We start from the raw sequence: 19,033 nt of genomic DNA, 5'->3' as shown, positions 1-19,033 counted from the left end.
TTGCATTCAGATTGAAGTGACTGGTTTATATAAAACAGATAAAGGTTTAGACAAAATATGTAAAGCTGTGAAATAAGCCAACAGACATACCACTAAACGGTGCAAGGAGGAAAATAATTTTACTCCAGTGTTAAGTCATAAAACAGTGTGATAAAAATCAGACTTTTAACAATCACTAAGCTTTGTGCAAATACATTAAAACCTAGGCACTCTCCTACTCAGCTGTTGACATTCCAAGGCAAGAGCAGGTGTGATGACACTACACTGACTGCACAGGAATGAGTAGAGGGGTCAGAGACCCAGGGCTTAAAGAATGGTTACACTGATAAGGGACTCATCTATGCAAGAACAAATACACTTCTCTATTCTGCAATTCACACTACTTCGAGATTACTTCAGCAGCTACTCTTGTTAACGAGCAAGAAGATGGTTCCTGCATGAATATTTTGACCTATCTTTCCATTAGCTATCTGCCAGCAACAGAACACTGCTGATTAAGTTACACAGTTCATCAATAACTAACACATGTGGGAAAAAGACAGCTCTTCTCTGGAACCAGCAACACAGACAACCATTCTTAGGAGCTAATTATAGTCTTATGATGCACAGAAACTTTAGGCACATGCAGCACAATAAAAACCCTTCGTGAATGGACTGTGCTATAAGGAATCTGTTATGTAAACATGTGGGTGAGTTTTTCCCCATGCTGTCCCATGAGGTAGGTATACATCCCACCCAGTTCACAGGAAAAGGCACCATAGTTCAGCAGCTTGTTGAGCTGAATCTCAAACACGTCAGGTTCCAATTTCGTGTGTCACTTGCTAATCCCACTTACCCAGAATTGTTCATAGAGGTTCACAGATTAAAGATCCTGTGTCTACAGGGTAGAGACACCAGTTACAAAATCTGGAAGGAATTCCCATCAGCTCTTCCTTCATACTCCCATAGAAAAAGAACAACTTAAGGGAAGTGACATAGAAGTAAAAACACGTTTTAAATTCTGCAAAATTTATATGGAGCTCCTTAAAATGAGATTTGTGTTGAGGCTGCCGAGGTGAAAGCCGAAGGAGCTGTGGCACTGTCCCCCTTGTGTCCCTTCATTGCCACATGCCGAGGCCATGGGCAGAGCAGTGACATCGCTCCTGCACTGCCAGACACGTCTGTCTGAGCTCACACATCCTGGAGTCTCCTCTCTAGGAAAGGAACCAACCTGAGCCCCAGGGCTGCTCCATCCATTCCCTGGGCTGTGGCAGCTGGCAGGTGTCCTCTGGACAAGGACAGTGTGGGGCACCCAGAGCTTTGCAAAGCACCCAGGCAGGGAACACCTTTGTCAGAACACGAGCCTTGGCAGACCTCTGCACAGCTGCTGAAATCCAGAATAAAATGATGACAACGGAACAAACTCATGAAAGTTTACAGAACTTAAATATTTATTTTTAAACCATTTAAAACCCCCCAAAACATTGAAATAAGCTTCATCTATAAACAGATTTACAAGACTAACAACTACAGAAGCTAGAGGAGCACTACAATTTGTTTCTGTGATGCAGTTATTTTGTAAAGCTTCAGATCAACTGTATTTACAACTTTTGCTGCTTTTACATTTATAAAAATATTTATTTAATCCATAACATTATTGTTTTCAAAAACTATTTCCAGACTTTTTTTCTCAGATATAAATTCTAATTGAATTTCAGTTATATAGCAGATGAAAGTTTTAAACAGAAACATTTTTTTAAAAATTAAAACAAGGAGTTAAAAGTAATTTTTTTACAGTGTAGGCACCATTGAAAATAATTGTCCTTGGCATATCTAACCACCATCTCTCACGAGTGTCCTTTATATAAAAATGATGTAATGGCAACATTTGACGAAAAATGCAGTATTTACTTGCACACCATTACTTTTTCAATATTTGGCAGATATATTTCAGATTCTTTAAAATGACTTTTGTGCAAAAACAAAATGTGCAGGTCTGAACCATAAAATAAACACACCCAGCCTTTATCAAAAATAAATTTACACCAACAGTTCCACAGCTAAGTACTGAAAAACAATCCCAGTTCAAAACTTCAGCATAATATACATACTGGGTTGAAAAAGGGAAAAAGAAAACAAATCAAAACAAAACAACATAAGAGATTACCCATCTAGCAGTACCATAAATATATAACTGAAAGCAACTTTATAGTCTTACCTACTTTTTATGAAAAAAATCACTCCGTACTGCAGAGTACTACCTTTTTGTGAAAGAATATCTATAACTCAGTTATTTTGCATATTAACTGGTAAATACATATTTAAAATACACTTTCAGAAAATTATAAACAAATTATGTTGATGTACTGTATTTAATGTATTTCAGAACAGAAAAGGTGTATAAATATCTTACAGGAGAAACAACACCACCACACAGAACGCTGGTGTTACACCGATACCTGCATGTGAGGTATGTAACATGCGACGCTCGGCTTCTCTGGCTCCCTTCCACCCAGGCATGTATACTCAGAGGAAAAAAATTAAATTAAGTTAAATTGGACTTCAGGTTTTGTCCATTATTGCCAAAAGCCCCACCCCCTCAACTGTATTGCTCTAAATTTTCTACCATGATGATATAAGATTGAGTTACTACTTCAAAACCTGTTCTAAAAGGTAATACACAGACTGTACATCAGGATAGACCTGTTGCTACATATCACCTGCAAACTATTGACATATTGCTCTCAAATGTATTTAATCATAGAGCTGCCTAAAATACTGTACCAATTTAGAATTAAAATAGATACTGTTGCAGGTTTGTTTGTTTAGGGCACGATACTATATGCTGGTTGAAGCAGGTGCTACAGCAATACCCTTGCCACTACATTACATGTTTTCAATATGCTTGTGAAAAAGCTATTTTCTCTGAAGCTTGTTAGTGATTTACAAAAGTTTAACTCATGAATATAAAAGACCTGTACAACCCCATGTACAGGAACAAAATAGCATCAAAACATACTGTACTTGCACATTCTATTAACTAAAGTAATGGTTACCTCTAAAAGCAAAACTGCACCTCAACATTTATCAGATTAAACAGGTGAAACTACAATATTAAAAGTTGTTCTTTACAAAATAATTTCCTGAAAATATAAAACCATGTGCACTGCCACAAAATAGTTGAGTAGGTTCTTTCAAATCCTCAATCACCATCAATATGTTGCAAAGATCCAAAAGGCACAAGGAGCTCATGAGCTAAGCACTGCCAAGCTTGAAGTAGTTTTGGTGGGTTTCACTGGGTCCATACGAAACAGCAGTCAATTTTGTGAAGTTTCTTAGGATGAGTCATTAACAGAAAATCTACAGATAAAAAAAGCAAGTAAAAAAATGTGTTAATTATATTGTTTCAGCTAGGCAAACAGCACATAAATATTTCTGCATCACCAAACTAGTCCATGCTTTCATCTCAAAGGCTCACAGGAAAAAACCCACCAGAAGTGACATTCTCAAGAAAACATTCCTGAAAGAGGTAAGAAAAAGATTCTGTCTCCCTTATTCCCCGTAAATACACTTAAGACAAACCTGCAGGCTAAATTCAAGGAAGCAAGCTATAGCAACTACAGTAAAGCTGCAGGACTTCAAGACCAGATACAGTAATTGTTACTATTAGTTTTAGTCTCAAACAGAAGTGTTACCTCTAACTACAAAGCTAAAGGTTTAAAGCACTGGACATAGCAGATCTTTCCCGTATCACTAAATTACTTACTTCTGAAATTTCTCCATAAGTTTCTTCACCATCTTATCTGTGATCCCTGGACACGTTGCTTCTGCCACATTGATGCTTTTCTCAAGTTCCTCAATTGCTTTCTTTCTGTTAGCATTATTTGTGTCCTGCTGCTTGAGCTGAGAAGCAAACCAAAACAGATAAAACTCAGAAACATTATCAGACATTTGGCTAGTACTGTCAAAGACGATTTTTAAGCCAACACTCACCTCAGCAAACACAGGGGTGATTATCATAGTTAAACAACTCAGGGTTTTAACAAGATCCTGATCCTAGAAATTAACAAATAAAGATGACATCAGCATATCACCATACAACACACACAATGCCTTTAACATAGCACATGTGATTTTGGAAGTTCAGTTAAATCTAACAAAGTGCTTAAAATACATTACAAAACCCACAAAGGCACAGTACATCAACAAATCTTATGGGATGTTGAAATAGATGCCTGACGGCACATCCCAAACAATGTCATACAGCATCAGAAAAACAGTTCAGTTTTTCCTTGCTAATAAGAGTCTTTAAAATTATCATCTCTATGAAGAGATATTGACCTACAGGACATCTGCAGTATATTTTGCATTTGAAGCTGACATGGCATAGGAAATATCACTAACATGCGTTATCCCTTGAACTACAAAAAAACCAGTCAGTCCCTATGAAAAGTGAAGTTACTAAGTTTTATCACTATCTTCCTTAAGTTGGCTTCAGAACCAGCAGATAGAAGAAAGAACTCCTCAGTCTGTACATACCGTCCCATTCTGGAGCTTCTTTGCATCCGGCTTCTTCCGAACTGTAGTGAAGCTCCACTCAGGGTGAGAATTATTTTCTTTGTTGCTGGACTCCCTGAAGAAAAAAGGACACGATGTACATAATACTAGCCACAACACGACACCAAGCAAGCATAGGTAACCCAAACATGTAACAAGTCTATCAGGATTAGTTCCATATTCCTTAAAATAAGAAAAACATGTATTGAAACATTAACTGAACTTTAAAAGAAGCTGAATAAATTGAAACATGATCAAAGCAAACAGAAGATGTTATCTACCCACAAGGCTTACCTTCTCCCATGGAATCCCATTTAGAACAGTTATCTGATAGCCAGAAAAGCGAGACTTACAGAAAGCATGTTGTTCCATAGGCATTGTGCAAACTTCTCCATGCACCTCAGCCCTGCTCTGCAATATCTCTAACTGTGATTCAGTGGTTTTGGTACAACCACTAGCCTCAGACTAGGAAATACATAGCACTTAAACAGAACTGAAATTGAGCTCAGAGAAAGAAAGTTTAAAGAGGCAACAAATGTATGGCTTGATTTATGTGTTAGTCTTTAGGGTCACACAGGGGGTTTTCTTGGAAGAAGACAATTTTTAAAAAAAAAAGAAAAAGAGACAGGTGTAGAGAAATGGTGTTATTTACACAGAAAAGCTGCAGCAAACCTACTTTAGAAACACTATCTGAACAAAAAGACACACCCAAAAAGACTAAACTGAAAATAAACTTACGAATCTGAACCATCGGAATCACTTTCATCACTACTATGTCCCTCTGCTTTCCATCTCTTAAACCTATCAATCAGTTCTGTCAGATAGGAAGTCTTCTTGGCATTTTTCATAATGAATTTGTGCTTCAGAAGTTCTTTTGCAGTGGGGCGCTGTAAGAAACACTTTAAATATTTAATGTTATGCTAACATTTCATGATTTTAAATGCTAATAGGGTAGATTTAATGAGACAGACTTCTAGAGCTAACTTGTATAATATCAGGAAATTAGTGAAACAGGAAGTCAGAAAAGCCAGTAATCCACATTTACGAGCGCGCTAAAAATACGATCAAGTCACCCACAGACTATACAGCTTATCCTTCTACATTAGAAGGTCACACCCAGGAAAATGACTAATGAAAATGTCCAATGCAACGTTTCCTTGTCAGTTGAATTCAGACAGCAAAAGTAGTGCTGGAGAAAGGGATTTCAGATGATTTTCTCCTCTGTTAAAGCCTCTTTTCTGACATTATCCTAGTTTTGAGTGCATTTCAGGAATCTGCCTCCACCACTGTAATTTCTTTCAGCATTCACCCTCCTCCTTTGAGTATTTTAAACAAAACAAACTAGGATATAGACAGAGATATTAAAAAGCACCACTAGAATTTACAGTGGAAAGTATAGTCTCAAAAATTATTTCAACCACTGATAATGCCCAGCACACCAAAATACTTCACAAGCACAGGAGAGCAGAAAACAAAACTGACACATCTGTACACACACACACATGCATCTACTCACAAATGTTGGGTCCTTATTCAGACATGCATCAATGAATTCTTTAAAAGGTTTACTGAAGTCTCCTAATAAAGTGGGAGGATTGTTTTTCGGAATGAGGAACAGAACTCTCATTGGATGCATGTCCGAGTTGGGAGGCTCCCCCTTGGCTAGTTCAATTGCAGTGATGCCCAGGGACCAGATGTCAGCCTGAGAGAGGGAAAAGGGACTGTTAGTACAAAATTATGGGCTGTCATGACTAAGTATTTAATAACTGAAATCTTCACATGTAAGGCATCTATATCATAAAATTAATGTTGGTCTAAGTAGATAATGCAAACATTCCTTTCTAACACTTTGGAACATTTGACTCACAAAGACCTGGCTGACTTAATCAGTCTTTAATGACAGACATGTAGATCATCACTTTTGTTGCAGCTGGTGTTCTAACAATGTCAGCAAGTTAAATGGACACCTAAATTCACACACTTTTAGAAAAGCTTCAGAAATACTGATCTTCCTTTGATTTTTTCCGTATGTTAATGACAAACTGCCACGAATTTCCTATGTCTAATTCAGCCTTGATTTAGGTATCCAACCTTGTTTGACAGCTCACTTTAAAGGAACAAGGCAGAAAGCTGAACCAAATCCAGCAGGGGATCACTTAATTCCTTTCCTAACAGACTGCTTGATGAATTTAGCTGGAGAATTATTGACAACTAGTTAGACTTGAAACACCACTTGAAACACCAAGTTCACAGTGTAAGTCACGGAAGAATAATGAAGTGCCATTTATTTTAGCTAAAAGCAAGCATTATAAACAAATTCTGTCCTTGTATTAAAACACCGTATGGTATTTTGAAGTAATGTATAAAATACTAGTATTCTAAAATTCTTTTCTGATTCTGAGTTTTTTTTTTCCCAAGAGAAGTATGTATTACTTACATCTTTTCAGGAGCTACAATAGCTACTTAGATCACTACAGGTGTTTCTCACTAAGAAGTGTTCGGCAATAGTTGACTACACTTGGCATAGAATCATAAACCAAAACTGCCCATAGAGTAAACAAGGGTTACAATCTGCATCTCTCCAATATTCCTTTTCTGTTCCCAAGACCTGAAATAGCTGTACTTAATAGCAAAGAATTAAATTAACTCACTGTTTATTATTGAAATACTATAACCAACAACTGTGTATTGGAACAAAATTATTTCAAAGAAGAGATGGGGCTTGCAAATCTCTGGCACTGCTACTAAAGTGTATGAACTTCTAATTTATTTTCCATCATTTTGGAGAAGGGAGAGGAAAGATTAAAATTCAGTCCAGATACCAAAATAGTTATCAGTATTAGTCTAGAAATTGAAGTGTATCCTATCCAAATCCTCCATCTCTCCTACCAAAGGCTTGTATCTTCTGTGCTCTCTCACCAGAGTACTGGCATGGAAAAAAACGGGGAGAACATTTCTCTTGCAACATGCTGAGGAGATAGGGAAGGCAAAAGATTAGATTGCTGGGGAAATGTAAATGAAGAGGTGGTAAAGCTGATCTATAGACAGGGCAAGCAGAAGAGGAATTAATCCCAATCTGCCTGGCCAACACACGTTTTTAAAGCAAGGTAGAGGGCTTTTCCAAAATGCCCTAGGGAACATGACAGTGGGACCACTGAAATGTGAAACAGGAGAACTCCAACTTTTTTATCAGCAAGAACCCTTGTGACAAGTACACAAATTCCTTCAAGTCTGACTGATCCTGGGAAAGTCTCCTGGAGTGTGAATGTTTTCAGGATACTTCAGATATTCAACAATCTTTTCTTTATATGCACATCATGTAAGTACAGTTTCACGTTTACTATTTGAGAAACAGCAGTAACAAAGTATTACTTCACACATGTCAAGATTTTTGATCTCTCGATCCAGTTTACGGCTGTCTCTACAGTGTGGAAAGTCCAATGTGGGACTGAAACATGCTGCCACTTCTCCAACCACATACTCTAGGACATCTTGTGGTTTTACACACAGGAAAGGACACTGTTCCCTCCTTATTGTCATTTCTAGCACCAGCTCTCAACTCTCAAAAAAGAACTCTGCTTTTCACATGTGAAAATTTCACCTATGCTGGTTCACATAGGGAAACTCTCCTTTGCAATTAATCATCCATCAAGAGCTCCCATGACAAAGAAAGGCACAAGGTACCATAATGCTACCACAGCTACTGAGTTATTTTTTACCTTCTGAAGACATTTGCTAAAATTTTCAGAATTACACAAATCCTCAGAAATACCAATCAAGAAATTATACCCACAGCTGTGTATAAAAATCTGAGAAGAGATTAACATTTCAGCCACCATATTGGCTTTAAATAAGCTGTCACATTCTGGTGGCATTTTACATTGTGAGTGCTTTATTACTGTCTGAATTAAGTGCAAAACACTGAACTGAAACCAAATCAAACCAACCATCCCACATCCAGGGAGCTGCTCTGAGACATGACATCATCAATTTACTTGATGACTTTGCACCTGAGTGCACTGACATGTAACTACTGTATAAAACCAGTTTAATTCTACTTTTAATTTTATTATTTGAAATCCTGTATTTTCAAATCTGCATTTTTTCCTCCTATACTGATAGAGCTAAAAGCTAAAAATCAAAATAAATGCTGTTGGATAATCAGATACAAAAAAAAGCTCTTCTCTCATACTTACTTTTGAATCATATGCTGACTGCTGAATAACTTCAGGGGCCATCCAAAACGGGGTTCCAACAAAGGTATTTCTCTTGATTTGTGTGTCTGTCAGCTGCCCAGCAACTCCAAAATCAGCAAGCTTAACATCACCTTGTTCTGATAACAAGACATTGGCAGCTGCCAAGGGGAAATAACATAATAACTACTTTAGAACATGGTTTTAAGGTTTTTAAGGGTTTTAACAAAATAACATTTGAAATGTTGCATACCTTTTATATCCCTGTGAATTTTCTTCTCTGAGTGTAGGTAGTCAAGACCTTTCAAGATTTCCTTTAGCATAGTAGCAATCTGGAATTCATCAAATGGGCCAGCACGCAGCTTCAGAAAAAAACACACATTAAAATAGTTTTAGTCTTGTATCTAATTTTTGTCTTGATTTGATTAAATTAAATTTTAAACTTGAAACATTTTTTTAAAGTAAAGAACGAACAAAATAAATGAAACATTCAATGAAACATGTCAAAATTCTAATTGAAATAGGTGCCACTGGAATGATCACCTTCACATATTCTCTACTGAAAATACTGCTACTCCTCTAACATACACTGTGCTCCCCTCAGCATGCAAAGCATATGAAAAGCAGCAACTAACTTTACACGAAGTTGTATTTCCCTACAGGCAGCAAACATGGCAGACTGAATTTTGCAATTTAGATTAAGTAAATTAAGAAAACCAGTTTATTTCAAAATAGATCCACCTGTTGACTGTGGGTTTTAAATTTAATGATGCAGTTCTAACTTGTTCCAGCATTTTTGATTCCATGCTTGCTTTTGTATCAAGAACATAACATGCTACTATAAAGCTGCTGGTATAGATTAAGTGTAAACTTCGCACATTAGAAAGCTATGCAAATAAAACAGAAGCAATTAAGGTGAATGATTAAAAAAATACCAACACAGCACTGGAAAAGTGAACACCATGAAATTACGGTAAAGCAAAGTGAGGCAAATGAGGCAAAACTTAAATTTTATTCTTCTAAAATTTTATTCTACAGGTTCAGTGATTTAAATTGACACTAGTAAAAGCTATTTCCCTATTTCTGACAATCCACAGAATACTATCAATTATCCAAAAGTGCTAAAGAGTATCACACAGCCCCTTTCTCAAAAAGACCAAGTTCCAGAGCTACAAACTACCACATGCTACACCTAATTACTATGCTTTCGATGAGCTGATGTGATGAATTTCATAAAGATGTTAAAATAGATTTGTGAAGTCAAGCACATACTTCAACTCTTGCAGACAGGACCCCCGTTAGCAAATACATAATTATCACCATTCTGTAATAATGAAGACATGATATTTTCCCTTCAGAATCACAGAAAGACTGAGCTACATTATCTTACAGGAAAGGGTGGGTCTGTAGCGTTGCAGCTGAAGCAGAGTTGCACTGAAACCGTGGGGAAACCACATCCACACTCAGTGGACTGAGCTTGTGCACTCTCCAGGCTACACCCTCCATGAATGCCACACTATCTGAAGTAAAAGGCACTTTCACGTTCAAGTGAAAATACCTGAACATGGAAAACCCAACACCTTTTAACCAGTTAAAATTAACTGTGTCTGTAGACACACTCTGCATTCATTCCTGTGACCCAAACATGAAGGAAACATTTTTTACTTAAGTGTAATGAATTCTACTAGGAGGTGAGAAGGGATGGACAGGGGACCCCAAACCCAAAAACCCACCACATACAGCAAGAAAAGGATTTCTCAACCTAAAAAAAAGCATTGCTTCATTTGACTGAGAACAAATGGATGCTTCCTAATGCTTAGAGACAAAGAGTAAAATTAAAAAATTAACATGAATTCAATTAACTACCATTCAAATTCACTTTTTGGAGCATTACCACATAGCAGTGATGTAGTATCAGTTGCCTCCACATACTTACTTTTATGAATTGATATAAAAACATAATGAAATAAAGCTCACTGATACTTATAATGCAAAAAAAATCATATACTTACAAGATCCAAAGCTGACCCTCCACCCAAGTATTCCATTATTATCCATAGCTTTGTGCCCTGGAAAGGAAGGCATAAGTTGTTAGAAGTCCAAGGCTGCAACAAAAAAATTTATGTATATTTCAAGAGACTACCAGCACACTCTTAGGAGAAGGCAAATACAGAGTCTCATTAATCACCCAGTTATATGTAATTACTTCTTGTAGAATCATCACACAGCTCCTGTGAAGTCTAAAATACTAATTACTAAGTTTGACTTCTGTATTTTAAAAAGCAATGAAAAACTTCCATCACTACTGACCAATTTCTGCTAAATAGTATCTAAAGTTATTTCACTTCAAGGAACAGAACTTAGAGGGGGAAAAGTGATTAGGTGGTGGTTTAAATTTTAATTAAATACAAGTAATTATTTAAAATGGATCTTGCGAATACGTGAGTTTCTGCACTTCCTCTGTGGAGACATCTCAACCTCTAGAACTGACAAGTTCTTCTAGCACTGATTTCTAGGTGCTGACTTTGTCCTTGGCTTGTCACTGCAAAAAGTGGCTAGTTCATAGAAACAAAACCAAAAAGATTTGGCAGCAAATCTACACACTACTTGCTTGCCTGAGTGCCCTCACATTTTAGACAAAACTCAAGTATGAATCTATGGGCTACTGCTCTAGAAAATTCCGTGAATAAATGTATTCTTTATTTAAAATAAAACCCAGTTATTAAAAATACTCAACTGAACCACAGCTGGTGAAGTACCACACACACTGTGTAAGTTTCCAGCAAATATTTACTGATGCTAGTTCCTCAGAGCACAAGCTTAGGGCAGGAGTACTCTTTAAAGCCTCTTGCATTCTCCATTGTATACTTTCCCACCCTATGGCCTGCCCAAGGATGGAAATCTAAAGAAAACTGAGCAAGCAAACAAAGGTGCAGTTTCTGAAAGCACCACATCCAATCATCCTAACAAAGTGTGCTTTATTAGATTTATACTGAATTTAAAACCCACACCATTTATGAGAGTCTATTCCAATATTATGATCTCAGCAGGGAAGGGCTGGCTAATTTTAGCAGTTTTTATAAAGCCCAACTTTGTCAGCTCAGAAGACCTGCAAGGAACTCCTGTTCAAGGCAAACATTGTGGTTACCAGACATGTTTGGAGGATTTGACTATTACTTGAAAACAGTACAGGGTGAAAATGAGTAAGTACCTTGTTTCTCAAATAATGTCTCAAAGAAATTGCTACTATCCACTTTAACCGGGTGTGGATATTTTCTAGCCAGGCATGAACAACCTTTTCCTAGCTATTTTCTGTCAGCCAAGTATAAATAGACAGGGCAGAACAACCAGTATCTTTGGATTGTCTCAACGCTTTGCTGCACAAAGTGCTACACAATTCTGATGGAAGCCTCTGGATGCTACTGTAGGATTTCTCCATATTCGAATCTGAAAAGCTGAGAACAACTACGGGTTTGTTTTAATTGCATAAGAAAAGAGCAAGCCCAGGTGGCTGTAATAGTTACAAGGCTAGACACTGAAAACCTTGGTCTAAATGGCACAAATAAGTAAAACAATCATGGAATTCCTGTCACCAACAGAAGTCTATCTCTATGGTACAGAAGGAAAGTACAGCTGAAGCACTTCATCAAGCTTCCCAAATTTGTGTAACCAGAACATGCCAGAACTAGGGTAACTTTTAATACCTTTAATCTTTTTCTTGCCTGAACTGGTAGGTAGTAATGCACTTTGACAAGCCAACAAGCTGAAGGAAAACATTCATTTCAGCTGTCTAACCTAACTTTTCAAGGGTACCCTCCACACCCAATGGCTTATTTATTGCAATCAAAGCGCAAGAGGGGATGAGGAGACAAATTTACATCCTGACCTTCTACAAACATGAACATCTACAAATACCTCCACCAGGACTTAAGTTATCTTACAGCCACAAAAGCTGCCACACAGCTGAAGTTTGTATGATTCCACACTCATTAGTGAAAGGCATGATATAAAGGTAAAACATTTTATTATTGTACACAAATGTGTTTATTAAGGTCCATTCTTTGACTGTATACATGCTTGCGCATCACCCATCAGTATGTTCAGAAAACTGATCTTGCCAAATACCCAATGAAAATTGAGGAAAAAATTACTAATACCTAAACTTTAAGGTTAATTCAATGCGAAACTCCCATTTGAACTTTAAGATACCCCACATTATAACGATATGGGGTTTTTGTACCTTTTTGTGTCACAACAAAAAACTGGCATCTACTTTATCATAAGAACCTCAAGGAAGCATACCTTGCCACCTTGTACCAATGACAAGGTTTTTAAAGACTAAAATACCTGATAATAGACAAGTAACATTGCACTGCTAGGAAAACTACTAAGGGACTGTCCACACTTTTAAAATCACATTTACAAGTCAGATGTACAAGCTGTAGCTAATGAACAGCTTGGCTGCAGAATGTGAGAGTAACTTACATGGCATCAGCTGAGCTGACTAAGTTACAAATTAGTAAGTCAAGTAATTGAAATAAAGACACTCTTCCCTTCTGCCTTTCAGCAGCAGGGGCATGTGGGAGAGCCTGTGTGCAGCTGGCAAGCCCCAGGCTCCCTGGGACTGGGCCACTCCATCTCCATCAGCCACAAGGCTGCCTCTGCATCCTGAAGTGCGAAGAAACTGTCAAGATACAGAATATGCAGAACAGACTGTACAGAAACAAAATTTCTCATCTGAAATGTTTGCAATTAGAACCCCCTCACTATTACATCTCTTCTTTCGCGTTTTAGTTGTAAAAACTTTTAACTATCAACTGTGTTATCTTGCTGGAGGGAAAACTCAAAGACTACAAAATGATGACAAGGACAATCTGCTTACTCAAAGCTTAGTTAAAACTGATTTAAATATCAGAGTAAGTTACAACAGAAGATGTTCCATTACTGTTCAACTGGATGAACTGAGGCTGACATGATAAAACTGAAGCCAACACATTGTCTCAGCTGCAATTTCTTCAAAGTGAAAATGATAAAATTTAAAGATTTAAGGCAGACCTAGATTACTGAACTAGAGAAATATCAATAAGTGCTGTAGGCAACCTGAATGCCTTTGCACTGAGAGTTTGCTTTGGTATTTACTCAGGAAAATACTAAGTCTCTTTGAACAGTGTAAAACGACAAACATTTCTAATGGCATTTTTACAGCTTTAGAGAGAGCTACGTATATGATTAATACACTCCAGTAAACTACTTCTAGTCCATAAGCATGATCTGAAACAGCACACTGGCTCAACTATTTTGTTTCTGAGTAAATAAAGATGCAAAGGAAAAAAGGAAAAGCATCTTAAAATTTCGAAATACCTTCTATTTACCTTATACTCTTTTAAACCATTATCTTAAAAGGTATTTCCAGGAATTTTCCAGTGATCTTTATATATAAACTGACATATCCAGCAACAAAAACATGGGACCACTGTGAATGTGAACTTCACACCACTTATATCCATGGCAAACTGCTTCTGATCTCTGCAGCCTAGGACTTGGCTTTGTAAGAAGTAAGAGGTCTTAATTTTCAGAATTTGAACTCAGTATTTTTTAACCTTTAATTATACAGTCATTTGGTACACAACTGTACCCATTTCAGTGTTTCAAATAGATACTTACAGTGTATAGAAAGATTAAATCCTGAAAGAAGTATTAAACAGCTGAATAGTCAGGCTGACAGCCACTCTCAAAGAAATAGCTAGTAAAAAGTTAACAGCTAGAGCAATTAAGTAAAAAAAGTAGATAGATACACCTCTCAAAATACCTGTTATTACTAAAATGAAAAGGCAGCATAAAAGATTCTTTGCACACTGTAAAAAGCCAATACCCTCTTTCCCCTAAGGAGTCTCAAGATGAAAGATCTAGAATAGCAACCAGGGATTAATCTAGTCCAAGAATAATTTAGATAGAAGATACTACTTAAAAAGTTGCTTTATTTATTAATTTTTAGTTACAGAATTAAAGGTACTCATTTATTTGTGGACATTTTTATTTATTTACTTGGGGAACAGCAAGCAGCAGAATTACCTATCATGCTAGTCAGGGATGAAAAACATTCCTGTGAACCACTTTTTAGGGGGTTTTTGTGCTTGTGTTTGGGTTTTTTTTTTGAAGAGGAATTTCTTAAAGGAATGGGAAAGTAACCAAAATTCCACAAACACCTCCCTAAGCTCCATGCGTAGAAATTTTCCTTCCACAAAAACTTTACAAGTGTGAAAAGTAAAGAGGAGATCAGCATTAATCTTTCAGAAATTATCAATTTAGAATAGAAATTGAAAGAACTCACAGAGTGGTGAGGAGAGTACTGCAGCATTAACATGACCCTACATTTGCCAAGAATTTTTGAAAAATAAAACACCCTAAGCAGAATTTAGTAGTTGTATAGCAGTGATAGAATAACTATACTTGATTTTTCAAGTATATGGCTGTTAATAATGAAAATACTATTTTCTTTCTGTATTCAATCCATGACTTACAAAGCTTTTTCCACCCATCAGCCCCCAGAAAACAAAGAACAAACACAACAAATCCCCACCCAATCAAAGTTTAATTCCTCCATTCATAGCTGCTGAAATCACTGCTTAATTCTGAGATTTCACAAAACACTTTTCCAAGCAAAAACACTTCCAAGTAAGAACACGTTCCAAGACTTTACTTTGACCTGTTTGTACATCAGGGCAAACAACTGGGTTTTCACAGCACAAAGTTGAAATGATGGATATTCAGGAGGGTAGAATTTAGGGCCTAGCTCATCACAGAAAATAAAGGACTGTAGAAAAGACTGATCATGTCTGGATCTGCAGTACCATTTGTGCACTGCTGCAGAGGAACCTCAGTAGCTGAATTCAAAGTTATCTCGAGAGGAAACTGCCTGTTCTAATAGACTGTGATACAGGAAAGTGAATCCTGCTTCTCAGACCGTTATTACTTAATAACAAAAAACTCAAAAATTCCACTGATTGCGCCTAATAAAGAGAAGCAAAAATGGGGTAGCAGTGACAATTTGTATGTTTACTTGAGTATGAAGAACTCACAGTGAACAGCAAAGCTACTGTAGCTGTCTTACATTAGTCCAAATGAGAAGTTAGTATTTGGAGTACACTAAATATACTGGAAATATTGGAAAAAATAACTTGCCCACTTAGTATTAAAATATAAAAAAATGAACACTTTTGCAATTTAAACAGGAAAAAAGCAAAATCTAGAAAGGATATGACTAAACATATTCTGCAAATACTTTTATGTGTCACTGAAAGATACAGCCCAAGTGTGACACAGAACACTCACCAGAGATCTGTCTTTAGAATGTAAAAAAGCCACACTGGACCTTAAGAAAGCAGAAATGCTGAGGGGGAGACCAAGCACCACAAAACAAAACCAACCAGAAAAACCTCCCAAACCGAAGCAAACAAACCAAAACCAACCAACCAACAGCAACAAAAACCCCAAGTGCAAGCAAATAACCCCTCCCAGATATTTAATACAGTTCTAACTATGATTAACACTTTAGCTTTGATTAAATGGCTTTAAGGATGTTTTTAAATCACCTAAAGTATGTCTGCAGCACAAAACATTTGCAAATTATTTAAAGTGATCGTAACCGAGTTTGTAAATTTGAAAGGTCTTACTCAACTTTTTGGATTTCTGTAAGTTTTCCTTTTTGTTTTTTTTTAAATTATGGCTTAGATAACATTTCACACAGTGGTTACATAACTCCACTGATGTCAGTGTTACTTTGTCTCAGGCCTACTAAGCTGCATAATTGTCAACACATTTTACATGGTGCAGGATTTCTTTCCACACCAGGAACAGCTTTTGTTTCTATAGTTATGGAGGTATTTTTTTCTTGCCCAGAAAGGCCACAGGATTGTGCTAGGGACTGTGGAGTGAGAAGAGAAAACCAAGATCCAAAAGCAATGGCAAAAAGAATCCTCTATTAACTCTGTTCATTCTATAGCCATTTTGTGTAAATCCCAGCCTCAAAGAGTGAGCAGCAAAAAGAGAAAAATGAAGTGAAAAACTCTGTTCAAAGAAAAACAAAAACCTACTAAAAATGCCAAATTGGCATGAAAAATCTTCCTTAATTTCAGATGCTTTTCCTAGCAGCACTCCAGCAAATCTTTGTTCAATATTATACATTACCTTTAAATATGATCCATAGTATTTTGTTACATAAGGACTATCACACTGACTTAAAACAGTTATCTCTTGCTGTATATCTTCTATTTCATCTTCTGCTTCCTCAAGGTCTATGATTTTTATGGCAACCACTTGCTGTGTCCGATTATCAATTCCTTTGAAGACCTCACCAAAGGAGCCTTTCCCAATGCGTTCCAGTTTTGTGAATAGTTCTTCTGGGTCTGCTCTGTGGTTCTAGGAAAAAAAAAAAAAAAAAAAGAAAAAAAAGAAGGGACAAAAGATGCATGAGTTGCTTAATTTACTTAAAAGTTATTAGCCCTCATTACTTCCCAAGAAGCACATCATCCAGATTTATCATCACCAGAAGGGTTGCATCAGATGAATTTATTTCCTACACACTAGCTTCTAATTCAGCTATTAGTTACAGAACATACATTATGCAATTCTGCTAAAGGTAAATGAGCCTAACCAGGGAGGGAGTCAGGTACAAACCTCATTTCACTTCCTCACATAACAACCCTTTAAAACAAAAGAATAGAGCTGTTCTTAACATTAATCCTGTCTGTGCAGTAATTCAGAAGACTGGGGAATGCAATTGCTGGCACAGGAGCACCAACATCATCACCCAGGCAGAAAAGGCTGGGCTTCCCACCTGGCCAAGAGCCCGGGGCAGGCACAGGCAGAGCTCCCTGTCACGGAACACAGTGAGGGGTGGTCAGGAGAGGGTGGCACGACTGCCAGATTCCAAGATCAGCTAAGACCAGGTGTCTTGAGGGCAGTTAAAAGTGCTAACAGAAAGCCCAGCCAAAGGGACTGAGAGATGTTCCACAAAGGAATCAGAAGGATGTCACAGAGTACTGAACCCGGGGCACTGATCAGAACTGGCTGGTATCACCAAACACGCCTTAAAGAGGGGAGCAGAGCACTGCTGAAGACACCTGCCTTGGAATCTCTGCTGAGTAACTACTCTTAAAATCACCAGACAGGTTATTATACAAATATTTTACATTTCTTAGCTTCGCTCAAGAGTCAGGAGGGCAACAAAAAGCAAGCAAATTCTTATTTTCCCTTCAAGATAAAGCATGCCATGTGGCTGCTTAGAGAACCTTGTGTACCCAAACATCAGAGCAGTGGCTTTTGAAGGACATGGATGACACACTCCACAGTTTAAGAACACCAAACTTCAGACCAGAGTACAGAAGTTTACAGAGAAGCGTTCTGAAGAGGTCAGACCAAAAGAACAGAACAGCCCATGCTTCACAGAGCGACAGAATGAAACACCTTACTGCTATCAGAACTGGGCAACTGACTGCACAAATCAGTCTTGAATCAAGAAACACCCCTGCCTGAAAAAAGACCTCTAATTCAGTCAGAAGTTTTGAAAATATAGAAGAGATGCTTTGCTCTGCATCTTACACACATTCCAAAAGTCAGAAGCAAAGGAAGGGGCAGGTTTGGCGAAAGCAGACATTTAACCTAAAGCACAGATTACCCTACATAACCAAATAAGCAAGTATCAACATGAAACTCCAGAAAATAACTTTATGCTGGTGTTGTTGTAAATTCATGAGAAAATCCTTACTGGAAAAAAAAATACATTAGGACTTTAAAATGGACAGTCCCATTTTCTTACAACTGGGCCCTTATTGTTGCTTCCTCACTTTGACCAGAACCAGAATTTATTCCACAATATGGTGAACTGAATCAGGAAACAGATTTAGCTAAGAGTTAACCATATGATTTGCCAGGTTTATTTTCAGCTGAATCAGTTCACTGCTCATATATACCAAGCTGTCATTTCTGCTATCACAAGAGGAGGGAACATGAATTAGTAGAGCAGATTCATGCTGATCTGTGGAGGTAAGATTTCTAGATTTTGCAAACAGACAAGACACACTGCTGCTCCTGAGCAGCACATTACAAGAAGAATGAGGAATTTCCCTTTTTTCTATAATAAGCTCATTGCTACTCTGCTCCATTAAAAAACAAACAACTCCTAGAAATAGTTAAACAAAAAATTTGTATTTTCTTCTGTTGATAGAGACAGTGAAAGACCTAAAAGGTGAGCAAATACACAATCAAAGCAAATGGAAAAAAAAAAAGACCTATTTCATCTGAAA

At 37.2% G+C, this 19,033-nt stretch overlaps 1 protein-coding gene across 1 annotated transcript in view; it reads right to left on the bottom strand.

Moving 5' to 3' along the window:
- Positions 1 to 1,408: 1,408 nt before the first annotated feature.
- Positions 1,409 to 19,033, bottom strand: part of STK26 (serine/threonine kinase 26) — a 30,904-nt gene continuing 13,279 nt past the window's right edge. The window contains exons 3-12 of the mRNA XM_085060540.1: positions 16,917 to 17,147; positions 10,742 to 10,798; positions 8,983 to 9,091; positions 8,733 to 8,890; positions 6,053 to 6,238; positions 5,275 to 5,423; positions 4,519 to 4,612; positions 3,973 to 4,035; positions 3,746 to 3,882; positions 1,409 to 3,339 (exon numbers count right to left, since the gene is read on the bottom strand). Coding sequence (XP_084916666.1) covers positions 3,315 to 3,339; positions 3,746 to 3,882; positions 3,973 to 4,035; positions 4,519 to 4,612; positions 5,275 to 5,423; positions 6,053 to 6,238; positions 8,733 to 8,890; positions 8,983 to 9,091; positions 10,742 to 10,798; positions 16,917 to 17,147 — 1,209 coding nt within the window. The 3' untranslated portion in view covers positions 1,409 to 3,314. The remainder of the gene's footprint in view (positions 3,340 to 3,745; positions 3,883 to 3,972; positions 4,036 to 4,518; positions 4,613 to 5,274; positions 5,424 to 6,052; positions 6,239 to 8,732; positions 8,891 to 8,982; positions 9,092 to 10,741; positions 10,799 to 16,916; positions 17,148 to 19,033) is intronic.

This window comes from Lichenostomus cassidix, chromosome 4A, assembly GCF_008360975.1.
Source record: "Lichenostomus cassidix isolate B80296 chromosome 4A, HeHo_3.0, whole genome shotgun sequence".
NCBI lineage: Eukaryota > Metazoa > Chordata > Aves > Passeriformes > Meliphagidae > Lichenostomus > Lichenostomus cassidix.
The sequence above is the reverse complement of the archived record's forward strand: the minus strand, read 5'-3'. Positions and strand labels throughout refer to the sequence as shown.